Here is a 13,643-nt window from a genome sequence, read left to right as displayed (position 1 = left end):
CATGAATTGCATTTGTCTCAAGTACCAGAAACAAAAAGTGAGGGTACCTTGAGAAGTTATAGCAGGGAAACCTGGCCCAGTGGAAGGGACTTGGAGTGGCTCCCCCAAGAAAATGATAGTCAAGCGGAGGCCTGAAGGCTGCAAAAATGGGGTTAACCAAAGAAAACAGGAGAGACTTCCAAGTAGAGAAGATCCTCCATTAGGCAGGAGCTGGGAAAGGCCAACATGGTCACACACTAGGATACTTGGGGAAAGGGCGGGTACAAAGGGATGTTTGAAGTGTGGGAGGAGCCAGATCCTTCAGGATCTTGCAGATCATGTTACAGGTTTGCCACTGTTAAAGCAGGACAGTGATTAGGAAGGGTCTCTCCATGTGCTTTGTGCCAAATGTGTCAGAAAGGCTAAGAGTGGAAGGCGGAGTGTCCAGTGAGGAGGCCAGATAAGAGTGTGTCTAGAGAGGGAGCTGGAGAGAATGGAATTAGCTTAAAAGAAATTTTGAGAATATGTTGGAGAATGTGATGATTACTTATGAGGGTTGAGGGAGAAGTAGGTATCAAGCAAGATTCTAAGACTTCAAGCTTGCTCCACAGTTTGGAAGCTGGTCCTATTTGTTATGATAGGGAACTCTGGTTTAGGATTTCAAATTGAATAAGGGACCTATTGAGCTGGAGGTACTTGTGGTGTAGCCAAGTGGAGAAATCTAGTAAGCAGTTGGACATGTAGCTCTAAGACTCTGCAACGATGTATAGGATGACAGAGAACTGAGAAATCATGAAAGTGGATGAGATTGCCTGGGAGAGTTATCATGAAAAAAGAGAAAGGCCAAAGACAGAGCTCACAGCAGCTCATGACTAAAGGTCAGCTCAAGACTAGAGGAGATGGAAAAGCAGAATGGCCTAAGATATATGGACAAACCAGCACCTTCAAATCCAGCAGAGTTGCATCTCTGTCTTCTTCCCATACTCACATCTCTCTCCAACCACAGCCAGGTGAGGTTCTTTACTGTTAGGGATTCATGGGATTAGGTTGGGTCCACCTGGTTAATTCAGGATCATCTCCCAAATTTAATGTCTTTAGCCTTAATCACACCTATAACTTTAGTTCCCTTTTACTATGCAACATTGTCTACTCCCAGGTTCCATATGTTAGAATAGGGACATCTTTAGGGGACCAGTATTTTTTCTACCACAGAAACAACAATTCAGAGCACTGCTGAGAGGTCACAGAAGATAAGATTAAAATTCTTCTGATTGGATATAGTATATGGAAGTGAACAAGAGTAATTTCAGTGTCTTGGAGGTCACAGAAATGGGCTAAAAAATTAAAAGAGGAAGATTACAAGTAGATATTTTATTCAGGAAATCTGTGAGTAAGAAATGCTGGTCTTGAAACCCATTTAAACATGAGTGGATATTTACTATCACTGAAAGAATCATTGTCTATATCCAGGATTTGCCTGGTGGGGCAAGAATTCCATCCACCCCACCCAAACTCCAGAAAGTCACTTGTTCTCTATCCGGAGTACCTGAGGGAAAATGACTACAGAAATAATTAAGGGTAATAAATTAAAATAAAATCTGGAAGATTCTTGTTAACTGAAAAAAATGAAACAAAGATTAACAAATATATATTCTGAAACTCTTGACATTCATTTCAATTTTTAAAAACAGTAATTACCTTGTGGTTTTACATATGTGTGTTCCAGGGCAATTAATCATCTAATAAATGTGTTTCTAGTAAGCATTTGCTAATAGCTTGATGTTGGTAAAAATGTTTCAAGTCTGCTGACTCCAAAGCCAAAGACTTCAAAATAATATCTAGTGACAGTTGTACTTAAAATGAGTATCAGCACGAATATGAAAGAAAAAGCAAATATAATAGGAAGAAAAAAGGAAAAAGTACTCTAATATTTATAAATTAACTTTAAAAATCATAATCTTTTAACAATTATTGAGTGATTAACTTATTTGTGGTGCCGTTCTGAGTGTTGCGCATTGTCTCATTTAATCATTAACATGCCCCTACAAAGAATGCAAAAACTATCCTCATTTTGGAAGTGGAAGAACTGAGGCTGTACACATAGGGCTGGAGTTTGAATCTAGGAAATCTACAACTTTCAAACTGTCATAACAGTAGGTAACATCTAGCGTTGATTGTCTGTCAAGTACCCGTTTTATACACTTTACAGATGTAAATACTTACATCTCACCCCAGGCTTATGAGGTAGACATTTTCACGCCATTATAGATTGGAAAACTAAAGCATGCTTAAGTCACACATGTAATAAGTGGGTCAGAACTCACACCCACAAAGATTGGCTCCAAAGTCCAATTTCTTCTCCAAATACCTGCAAGGTGATTTTTTTTTTTTTTTAACTTTTTCATGTAGACAGAGTGTTATCATAGACATTTCTGCTACTGTATTTGTAAAAGTATTTGGAATTAAAAATATATGTAATTTTGATGGGCTAGTAGACTCTTCCCTCTCTGAACTTCACTTTGCCATCAAGAGTAAATGAAGAACTAGGTGATCTAAAGTATCTCTTAGCTGCATAGTTCTATGAACATGCCAAAGTTTCTTCTCTTCTTTTAACAAATCTTTATTGTTCTGTTTTTACATGCTGGGATTTATGCTACATTGTATTATTGTAATGATTAATAATCATTTAGATCAAGCATGTACTGAGTACAGTATTTGCAACACATTAGGTGCTATGCAAAGTGCATTACTTGGTTTGCTTTACTTAACCCTCACACAAGCTTTGCTTTTAATTATGATTACTCTCTCTACCTTACAGATGAGGAAACTGAGCTTAGAGGCCCTTAGAGCCTTATTTAAGTCACACAACCAGTAAATAGCAGAGCTGGGATCAATCCCAGAAAGCCTCACTCTGAAACTCAGAAGCCCAGTCTCCTTACCATGTTACTGTTATGTTGTAGGTGCTAGATCATTGACGACAAGCATCGTTGATGAGGGTCATAGTATTTGTACCACACACTCTGAAACAGAGTCAGATCAGACTGAAGCAAAGGTGAATCATTTGGCCTACATGTAAGAGTGAGAAATGGGGAGATATATACGACGTGTCTGTCTAAAATCTTATCTTTCTGACCCACCCCAATTGTGGTAATTTCCACAATTAGAGCCTTTCCCTTGGGTTTTGCAGATGGGGTCCAAAGGACCAGCTTAAAATATGACTAGAGGGAGCAATGATTTAACGACTTACTTCTTGACACCAGCAAACAGATAAGCTCACCTGCTGTGAACAAAGGGCAGAACCCTAAAGGAATAGCTTAGGGTGTTTGAATCATGGGTAAGGTTTCTGGAGCTTTGTTTATGTCTGAGAAGTAGGCAAATATCACCAGGCATGGTGTGTGTGTATGTGTGTATAAAACTATGTACGTGTGTATATGCGTGGTGGCAGCAAATAGCTAAGGGATTGCACAATTAGGTGTCAGACTTTAGAAAAAGCATATTATAAAAGGGATAGAAGCAGCAACTGAATGTAAGAAGGTGTTAAAGGAAAAAGAGTCACCCAGTAAGTCTACCTCAATTTGGCCATAAACTGACGTGACTGAGGCTGTCTTAGGGTTGTTCTCTATTTAAGAAATTCCTAGAAACTTTGATGTAGTAGGAAATGAGTGTAACGCAATCATGGGTTTAGAAGGCTTCCGAAATCATCTACCCCAGACTTTGTCCTCTGCACAATCCGTGTGGGCTACCTCAGATAGCAGCTATTTGTGGCCCATTTTTAACGTCAACCCAGAATGAGAGTCTACAGTCAGCAATCCTATGTTATCTGTATTTGCTGTCAGGAAAGCCATTGCATATCTAAATCCTTTATATCAAGTTGATATCCAGCCTATTCCTAAGAAAGATAAAAATGGGTTATGTCATTATCCACCTAAAGGATTCTAATATTCCTAGAGATATCACTAAATCACCTCATAATCTCTCTTTCCTATGGGATTCGTTGAGTTCCTTCCATTTCTCCTTATTTATCTGATTCTTTCTAAACTAGACACCTTCCAACACTCAGAAGGACAAGTATCATTGATGAGTTTCATAGTATTTGTACCACACAGAAAATGATTTTCATCATACAACATTGCTTAGAAGTGGGGAAGTAAAATTTGTACCCACAGTGAGACAAGGCCACAGAGCAAGACCTTGAGACACCTTCTCATTGTGATTTTGTGAATCACAATGAATCCTCAGACAAGTCAACATTCTTTGCAAATCTGTAGAAAAATTCCTTCCTTTGCTTATCTGGGTCTCAGTCTGTAATGGCAAAACCATCATGGTAATAGTATTCTTGTGAAGAGCCATTGTGGGGATGAATGACATATCAGTTGAGAATGTTTAATATGTAATTAATGTTATGAATATCATTTGTGAATTATGAATCTTAAAACTATATTCAGATACAAATACACAATTTTGCAAATAACATCAGAGAGAGAGAGAGAGAGAGAGAGAGTCTCTCAAGGTCTCATATATATATTACCAGTTACCACAATTCGGTGGGCCAGAAAGATATGATTTTAGACAGACACATCACGTATATCTCTTCATTTCTCGTTCTTATATGTAGGCCAAATGATCCATCTTCACTTCATTCTGACCTGACTCTATGTTTCAGAGTGTGTGGTACAAATACTATGAACCTCATCAACAATGCTTGTCATCAATTATTTGGTACCTACAACATAAGAGAAAGAAAGTCTCTCAATGTCTCTCTCTCTCTCTCTCTCTCTCTATATATATATATATATACACACACACACACACACACACACACACACACATATACACACACACACACACTCTTTGCTGTACTGTTAGAGAGAGAGAAAGAGAGAGGTCTCTCAACTTTCAAGGTCTTGCTCTGTTGCCCAGGCTAGAGTGCAGTGGCATGATCATAGTTCACTGCAACCTCGAACCCCTGGGCTCAAGGGATTCTCCTGCCTGTGCCTCCCAAAGTGCAATGATTACAGGCATGAGCAACCTCACCTGGCCAGATACGTAGCTATTAATGAAGAGTAATCACATTATTCATTGTAATCAACATTTATGTTTGTTGAAATTGTCTTAACACTTTCATGTGTTGTTCACAGGAATGTAACCTGGAATAGCTTAGCTATTCCAGACACACACTGCTCACCAGAGCTAGAAGAAGGCTACCAGTGCCCACCTGGATTTAAATGCATGGACCTTGAAGATCTGGGACTTAGCAGGCAAGAGCTGGGCTACAGTGGCTTTAATGAGATAGGTCTGTCTTACTGGTAAAATACGTTTTAAGTTTCTATTTTATGATGTTTATGAAGTGGACAGAATAATTAAATAATCGATACTAATATTTTGACTGGCTGTCATATAGAAGAAATACAAATATAAATTTTAATTCTATGCCTATTTTGTAACATATTCTACCCTATAGTGCATAGCATACATGTTATATATGTATATAGGCAGCAGTATTTATATGGAGTTACAGATCTCTCATTTTTAACTATTTTGATTCTTAATAATAGCATTTAAAAATATTTGTTTGTTGAACAGGGTTTTGGGTTGTTGACTCAAAGATAAACAAAATTTGGTTTCCTTTCCTATGTAACTATACCCTAATAGGCGAGGTAAGTCTTTAAAACTATAATACTAAGTATTGATGAGTACATTAGAGCTGAAAAGTGCTCCTTGATTAGAAGACAATTAATGAACTACTTAATGAGTATGTATCAACTATGTAATAAATGTATGAGAAATGCTTGTGCATGAAAACTAGTTACTCAAATGTGAACATTTCTTCTTGACTTGCCTTATTAAGTCCTAAAATGTACTATTACATACATAATGAAAGAACTTAGCATCTGCCATTTAGTTGATATCATTGTATTTATTATAATTCCATGCAAGTTGCACATATTGTATTATTAAAGCAAATAATGTGTAATTCTAAACAAGTATTTTATGCCTTGAGAATTGTTATCAGAGTAATTTTTTAAACTAAATTTTCTTCAAGTCTCAGGCCTACACGCTGAACCATAAAGTTATAGCTTCTGTATAGAATACAGTGCTGAATGTGGGTTGATGTTATCTTTTTAAGTTCAGTTTTGCAAATGACATCTCAAGTTTTCATCTTTATATTTTAATATTTCCTCATATTTGATTTTAAGCATTATAGTTAGATGGCATTCTTCCATCTCTTTTGACCAATAATATTGTCTCCTATTTCATAAAAATCCAGAAGTCAACTGATGTGAAGCAATTTCAATTTGCTATACTCTCTTAAGCTTATCCAGCTTTGTAATTGATCTTAAATCCTTCCCTCCTGTCTCAAAAGTACAGAGGCGTTATGAATTATACCAATAACTTTTAGGCATGAGAAAGAAATCACAGATGTGGTATGGGAGGCGAGATGTATAGGCTGATACGCTGTGTGGAATAAGCTTCAGGAATTCCAACAGCTGGTCATGACTAGAATGCATGCCTTATCAGAGTCTGCAGCTCTTTCTTTTAGAGACTGAGTGTATCCATGTCTTCTATGGAGAGTGATCACCATCCCAGGGTTAAGGTTGCCCTTACAGAAAATATCCTCCAATTTTTTAAAATCATGTAGCTAAAGCACATCACACCCTCACCATTATTAATGCAACGATTGTACCCAAATTCCAAATGCAGCATTATATTCAAGTTGATTCACCTTTCTTCACTCTGACTTACAATGGCTTCGCTTAATATAAAGTGGAATCTCTGTTTGAGAGAAAAAGTCTCCTTGTAGTGTGCTGGTTCCAGAGGACCAATTCTAGAAGGAAATTGCCTTGGAGGCAGTCGCCCCCTACTAAAGCAATTATCTTACTATAGCTGTACTGTTAATTTATCTCCCAAGGATTTAAGCTCCTTGAAAACAGGAAGTGCATCTTTTCATCTTCAAGTCTCCAGGGCACAGGGCTATGCCTGGCTCACAGGGAGGCTTCCATAAATATTTACTAATAGGCTCAACAAAGTGTATGTCCTTTTGAATTCTTTGGTAACCAGGCATGTTTGTGTGAGGAGGTAGAGCCACAATAGAGAATTAAGTTGTTTTGTTGTTGTTCTTTTCCCTGATTTTGTCTGTTTTTGTTGGCGGTATTCATTATTCCTCATGACTCCTTCCTTTCTATACAGGCTTAATTTCATCTGTTTGCTTATTTTTCCCAAATGATGATTGAATTCGTCATCACTGTATGACTAATTGTTAGATAATGAAATGTTGATCTTGTACCATAACCAAAACATTTTTAAATGGTCACTGTAATTTAGACTGAAATTGATAGCTACTTCCTGATATTGTGTATCTCTGTAGATACACAAACTACTATATTTAAAAGTTCTTATGGAAACAAAAGACAATGTTTTGCCCAAAATTAGGAAAATAAAATATTTTATTAGACACATGTGATCATCTCTTCATACATGAATTTGAATTTAAAACATAATTAGGTGCCTAATTATGCATATGAATTTGGCTAATTACTTGAATATATAAGTAATTATGATTAGTTAAAAAGGAGCCCATTTCCTTTTCTTACTAATCAAATTATCATTCAAAACATGAATTTCAATTCACTTATAAAATTTCTGGCATAAGTAGCTTTATGTCTCATTGAGATGTAACACTGATGATGTTGAAAAATTCAAATTTTAAAATATATTAAAAGCCAGAGTCATGGAATAGAAAAAATGACAAGGACCCCCTGTTGTAAGATTGAAAAGTAAAGACATTTTTTGCCCTTTTGTGTCTCCAAAATCATCCAAATAACCAGAAGACTGAGAAACAGGAATGAAATTTTCATATTTAAGAACTCTGAAAAACTGTAACTACAAACCACATCACAGGACTGGGTGTCTAACAGAAAACTTCCTGAGCGGATTCTGCCTACTGTGGATCTCAGACAGCACCAGCAGCATAGCAATATTCTAAGATAATGCATGTTCCTGGAGGAACAGAACCATCTCATATTTTGAATCAGGGAAAGGCTGATATTTGTGGAGGCTTACCAGGACCCCATGCAGCATCACAAAGCAGAGGCCCTCATTTCTGCAAGCAGTTGGTGGGGAGATAGAGTGGAGGGGACACAACTGCTTTGTGATGGGCCCCAGCACTGCTGATCTGGGTTTGCTAGAATGGGATAAAAGCTAAATGGAAGGTTTTCATGGCCACTATAACTTAGGATGACCTGGGGAGCCTTTTAAAACACAGATTCTCAAGCACCATCCTCATGTCAATTAAATCACAACCTTAGAGCTATCCAAGGAATAGATGGCTTTTAAAGGCTCTTCAGGTGGTTAATTTATATGCATGTAGAGTTATGAAACAATGGACTAAAAAAACACACACATACACACACAACTATATTTTTAAAACCTTCAATTCCATCTTGGTCCATTTTGGTTGTTATAACAAAATGTCATAGAATCAGTGTCTCATAACCAAGAGAAATTTATTTCTCACAGTTCTAGAGGTTGAGAAGTCCAAGATCACGACAGCAGCAGATTTCATGCCTGGTGAAGGCCCACTTCCTGGTTCATAGAATGGCACCTTTTCACTGTGTCCTCATGTAGTAGAAGGAGTAAGGGGTCTCTCTTGAACCTCCTTCATAAGGTTACTAATATCATTAATGTGGGCTCCACCTTCATGATCTAATCACACCCAAAGTTCCTACCTCCTGGTAGCATCACCATGGGGGTTAAAAATTCAACAAATGAATTTGGGGGAAACATCACCTTTTTGTCCATTGTACTATCCTGCAATATTACGCTGTTCCTCCCCAAAGTGAAAGAGTGACAGATATCTGGTCTAATAAAATTTATTTCAAAGATGAGTCATAATGAAAAGAATGAGGATCATGTCTATAAAAAAGTACTTTGAGGTACTTTTAAAGCAAAAAAAAAAATCATGATATATAACTCATAAAAACTTAGCAGGAAGCAAAGCACTGAATTACAGGTTCAAAGGATACAACTTGTCTCAGTAAGTGAACATAGAACAGTCAACACTGAGACACATCTTAGTAAAATTGTTGGAAATCAAAGCTAAAGAAAACATTCATTAGGCATCCAGAAAAAAAAAAAAAAAAAAGGTCAAGTTAGCTATAAGGAGGTACATCAGAGAGGCCTGAAACTTCATGTCAATATGTAACTCTGGAATGGAATGGCACAATGCTTACAAATTATTTAGGGAAAGAATGGGTCAAGCTCTTTCTGAATATTTTTGAAGAGGCAAGAACATAGAGACTATATTTTGCATGAAATCTTCTTGAAAACATTTAGCCAATCAAGAGTTTCTTATTATGAGCTAGTCTCTAGTATCCATTTGTTGTAAGAATAAAGCTAATACAACTGTAGGATTTACAAAATGCAATGTAAATATTACAAATTATGAATATCTAGAGGAGATAAGATGAAAAATGGGGGAGATAGCATAATGATGTTGATGTTCTCAACATTCACACTTAGCAGTTAAAAAAGTACCATTTATACAATATATGGAATGTATAATAGAGATATATGCATACTTGTCATGAGAAAGTTTGATAAACTCAAAAATTACTTTCTTTAGAAATAACTCAAAAATCCAAATAATGTTATCTATGACCATGTCCCAAAAAATCATTTCAATATGAGTAATAATATTGGAATCAATTCTTTCTAAATCTTGATAATAGTTCTCAAAAGAAAAGTAACAGACCGTGTATTTTTTAACCTCTGAATAGAGTTATGCTGTTTGCTGTAGCATGCTTAAAACTGATAGGGGCACATGACTCCTTTGTGGTAAAGTTTGCTTGAAGCACAATTATTCAAAAGAATGGCCCTGGGGTTTAGATCATGACTCCACTTTATATTAGTGTGACAGCCTTAGGAAAGTAATTAACCTCTCTGGCCTCAATTTCCCCATCTAGGAAATGGGGTAAGTGATAGACCTACTTTATAGAGTTAATGTAAAAAGCAACTGAGAAACTACACTTAGAGTACTGTGTAGCATAGAACAAACACAGAATGAGCTAGAAATTGAGATGCATGGGCAAAATATGAATGTATCTCTGTGTTATTTGAGGGAAAATGGCCTAATAATAAGGGAGGGCAAGACATAGATGTTTTCACACTCACACACAACATCTGATCTGATTCCCTTTGTTTATAGACATTATGCAGGTTTTTCAGTATCTTATGCAAGGGAGAGGCACTGGGGCATGGGCACGGTGTTTTTGTTTTGTTTTGTTTTGTTTTTTTGAGATGGAGTCTCACTCGTCGCCCAGGCTGGAGTGCAGTGGCATGATCTTGGCTCACTGCAACCTCTGCTTCCTGGGTTCAAGCGATTCTCCTGCCTCTGCCTCCCAAGTAGCTTGGACTACAGGTGCGTGCCACCATGCCCGGCTATTTTTTTTGTGTGTGTGTATTTTTAGTAGAGACGGGGTTTCACCGTGTTAGCCAGGATGGTCTCAATCTCTTGACCTCATGATCTGCCCGCCTTGGCCTCCCAAAGTGCTGGGATTACAGGCGTGAGCCACCGCGCCCTGTCAGGGCATGGTGTTCTTAACCTTGCCTCTTGCCTATGTTAACTCCTGTCTCCCATTTCATTTTATTCCAATCAGTGACTAGCATTCTAGAAGGCAACTTTTTGGTGGTGTTTGGTCTTTATTCATCAATTATTCCTCTCCACTCTCACAAATGTCCTCACTTCTGTGCTTGTACCAGTCTCTCTAGAATCTGATCAACATTTAGCCTGTGTCACTGAATTTTCTACAGTTTGATGAAGCATCATGCATATGTTTAATTTTATTTATTTATCCCTATACATTCAAATTTGTGACCCCTGGATTTGAGCCTCTCCCTTTCAGCAGCCTTTCAACAGGCCCTCCTTCCACAGAGCCTAAGTAAAGCACCGGCTGGGGCATTGAGCAGAAGGCACAGCCATGCTGTGACACGCACGGGCTCCAGCACTAAGTGATTTATTTTCTGACCTTCTCTAATTCCCTGGGCCATGCGACGACTGAGATACTGGTTATTTCTGTCTCTTTCTTCCATTTATGCACTTTTCCATCTTTATTTCTGGCTAGATTTCCTATAGCTCCTTCCTAAGGACCCCCAACGAACTCATCCCCACTAAGACATTAGCCTGTGGACTCAAGATATCACACATTCCCCATGTTCCAAGCTTCCTGAGGAGTAGACATAATCTAAAGGACATCTTGCAAAATCACAAAACGTATTTAGCAGACATTGAGCTTCCATGATTGAAGTATGTGTGGCGAGGTGGGTAGGAATCATACAGTGGAAAGGTTTGGGGATTGACAACATCCTAAAAGCCACACTGTCAACGTTACACAAAATCACAGCAACTCACCCTATTTAGAAAATTTGCCTTCCCTTTTCTGAATACTTACCCCACTTTCAGTTCTTACTTCTGCTGTTCCCACTTGTTCATAAACATATGAGACATACAAGCTGAGACATAAAAGAGGCAACTCTGTGATTTTCTGTAATAACACTGGATGTGAAATTACAGAAGTTTAGAGCTGGAACAGATAATGCAGTCATGTGTTTCACCGGCACAGGTGGGGATCTGAGAGTCAGAGTGAGCGGGGTTAGAGTTACAGAGAACTCCGGGCAGAGGCAGGCTGAACTCACTTCTCCGGATTTGCAGATGTCCACCATACCTGCTGTTTCCACCAAACCATCTTACAACTCAAAATAGTGTTTAATTAAGAAGAAAATTCAAAAATAACTTGCAAAGCTTAGTTTTATTCTTAATTTTCTAGTAGAATGTTAGTATTATTTCCCTTTAGTGAAACGCTAGTGGAGAAGACCATTGTCCAAACAGAGGTGATGTGCCAGTTAGAAAAAAAGCAACACAAAATATATCGTATGTGGGAAAGAAATCACAGCAAACAAACACCATCGAACTGGCGATTCCTTGTCATGACATTTTTTTAAAAAGTAAAACATTTGGTACAAAAGATGAGAACAAAACTATTCAGGTGGTAGTTTGAACCCTTCATTCATTATACAGTCAGGTAAAAAATAAAACATGTTCAGTTTGGACTAAACAACCAAACGAATATCATTGGATGATAAAACTCATCCTGGAAAGTCACTTAGGAAGTAAATCGCTGTCATGCATTTTTTATTAGTCTTTAGAATCATCAGAATAAATGACAAAAGCCCATTTTCAAAAAAATCCAGAATAAATGAAATTCAACTGAAACAGCTGATATCAGAGGAAGCCCACAAGCATGTTAAGCTATAAATCAAGACATTCTGAAAATAACTAATAGAAAAGACATAAAACTTACGCCCTTAACACTACACGAGCTGTATATGGTGGATCACTTTGCCTATTCTATATATACAAACGTCGAAGGTAAAGCCAGGAAATAATAAACATTATGTTCTTATGGTGGCTAATTGTCCAACCGACTGTTGTTACTTTTGTAATTACTGTCATTACTTAGGACAACTGTCGTTATCATTTATTGATTGCGTATTATGTGTCTAGCACCAGTGAAAAGGTTTTCCATCCATTGTGTTTTTAATCCTCCAAATAAGCGCATGAGGTATCATTATCCCTCAACTGATGAGTGAGGAGAACGAGATAAGTAAAAATGTACTTGCCCAGAGCCTCTCACCAGCTGCATTTGGAAGCCAAGTCTTGCTGCCCTGTGTGCTGAGGCCGAAGCCTGTGCTCTTGGTCTACAAACTACTACGTTACCAAAGAGGTCGACCATGAGTAACCTTCATTCCTGTGGCTTGTCAGGACACCTGGTCCATTATAAAGTGTCATTATGATGATGGAAGAAACACATCTTCCAAAATAGTGACCTGCCATAGTAGCATATCCTGCAACATGGTGACCACCCTCTTGTCCTGAAGTCTTTAGACAAGTCTTAGACAAAAGAATAAATGTAGGCTGGGCGCGGTGGCTCAAGCCTGTAATCCCAGCACTTTGGGAGGCCAAGGCAGGCAGATCACCTGAGGTCGGGAGTTCAAGACCAGCCTGGGCAACATTGTGAAACCCCGTCTCTAAAAAATACAAAAATTAGCCGGGCATGATGGCGGGTGCCTGTAATCCCAGCTACTCAGGAGGCTGAGGCAGGTGAATCGCCTGAACCCAGGAGGCAGAGGTTACAGTGAGCCAAGATTGAGCCACTGAACTCCAGCCTGGGCAACAGAGCAAGACTCTGTCTCAAAATAGATAAATAAATAAAATAAAATAGAATAAAATAAAATAAACAGATAAATAAAGAGTAAATGTGAAGGAGTGTGACGCCCACTGCAAACTGATGGCCCCTTAAGGGGTTGGTCTCTGGCGTTAAGTCTAGTCCCTTGTATTCTGTATTCTGTGGGACAGAGAGTTGGTGCATAATACATGTTAGTTAAATGAAAGCATATAAATATTAAAGAATATGCCTGGGAGGCAATGCAGTTTTATAAGCTATTGAGCTATAAACATCTGGGCAAGGATTAGAGATAAAGCCAGAAAAAAATGAGTAAATACTACTTTTGATATAAAATTAGATGGTAAACATAGGCTAGAGATGTGGAAGAGAACTTAGCAAGCAAAAGAAAATATGCTATTTGGTATATTTTAGTGAGTTTTATGC

General features: G+C 37.9%; 1 protein-coding gene across 8 annotated transcripts in view; it reads left to right on the top strand.

The window, feature by feature from the left end:
* The window catches only part of NALCN (sodium leak channel, non-selective), a 351,429-nt gene that overhangs the window by 64,420 nt on the left and 273,366 nt on the right, over positions 1-13,643 (top strand). For 7 of the 8 annotated variants that reach the window (XM_007960806.3, XM_038007863.2, XM_038007864.2 and 4 more), the window contains exon 7: positions 5,118-5,272. In XM_007960806.3, the coding sequence (XP_007958997.2) occupies positions 5,118-5,272 (155 nt within the window). Of the gene's footprint in view, positions 1-5,117; positions 5,273-13,643 lie in introns of those variants that run through there. The other variant, XM_038007867.2, reaches the window with a different exon arrangement.

The sequence above is a fragment of the Chlorocebus sabaeus genome, chromosome 3 (genome assembly GCF_047675955.1).
Source record: "Chlorocebus sabaeus isolate Y175 chromosome 3, mChlSab1.0.hap1, whole genome shotgun sequence".
Taxonomy (NCBI): Eukaryota; Metazoa; Chordata; class Mammalia; order Primates; family Cercopithecidae; genus Chlorocebus; species Chlorocebus sabaeus.
Note: the sequence above shows the minus strand (reverse complement) of the source record. Positions and strands in the feature narration are given on the sequence as shown.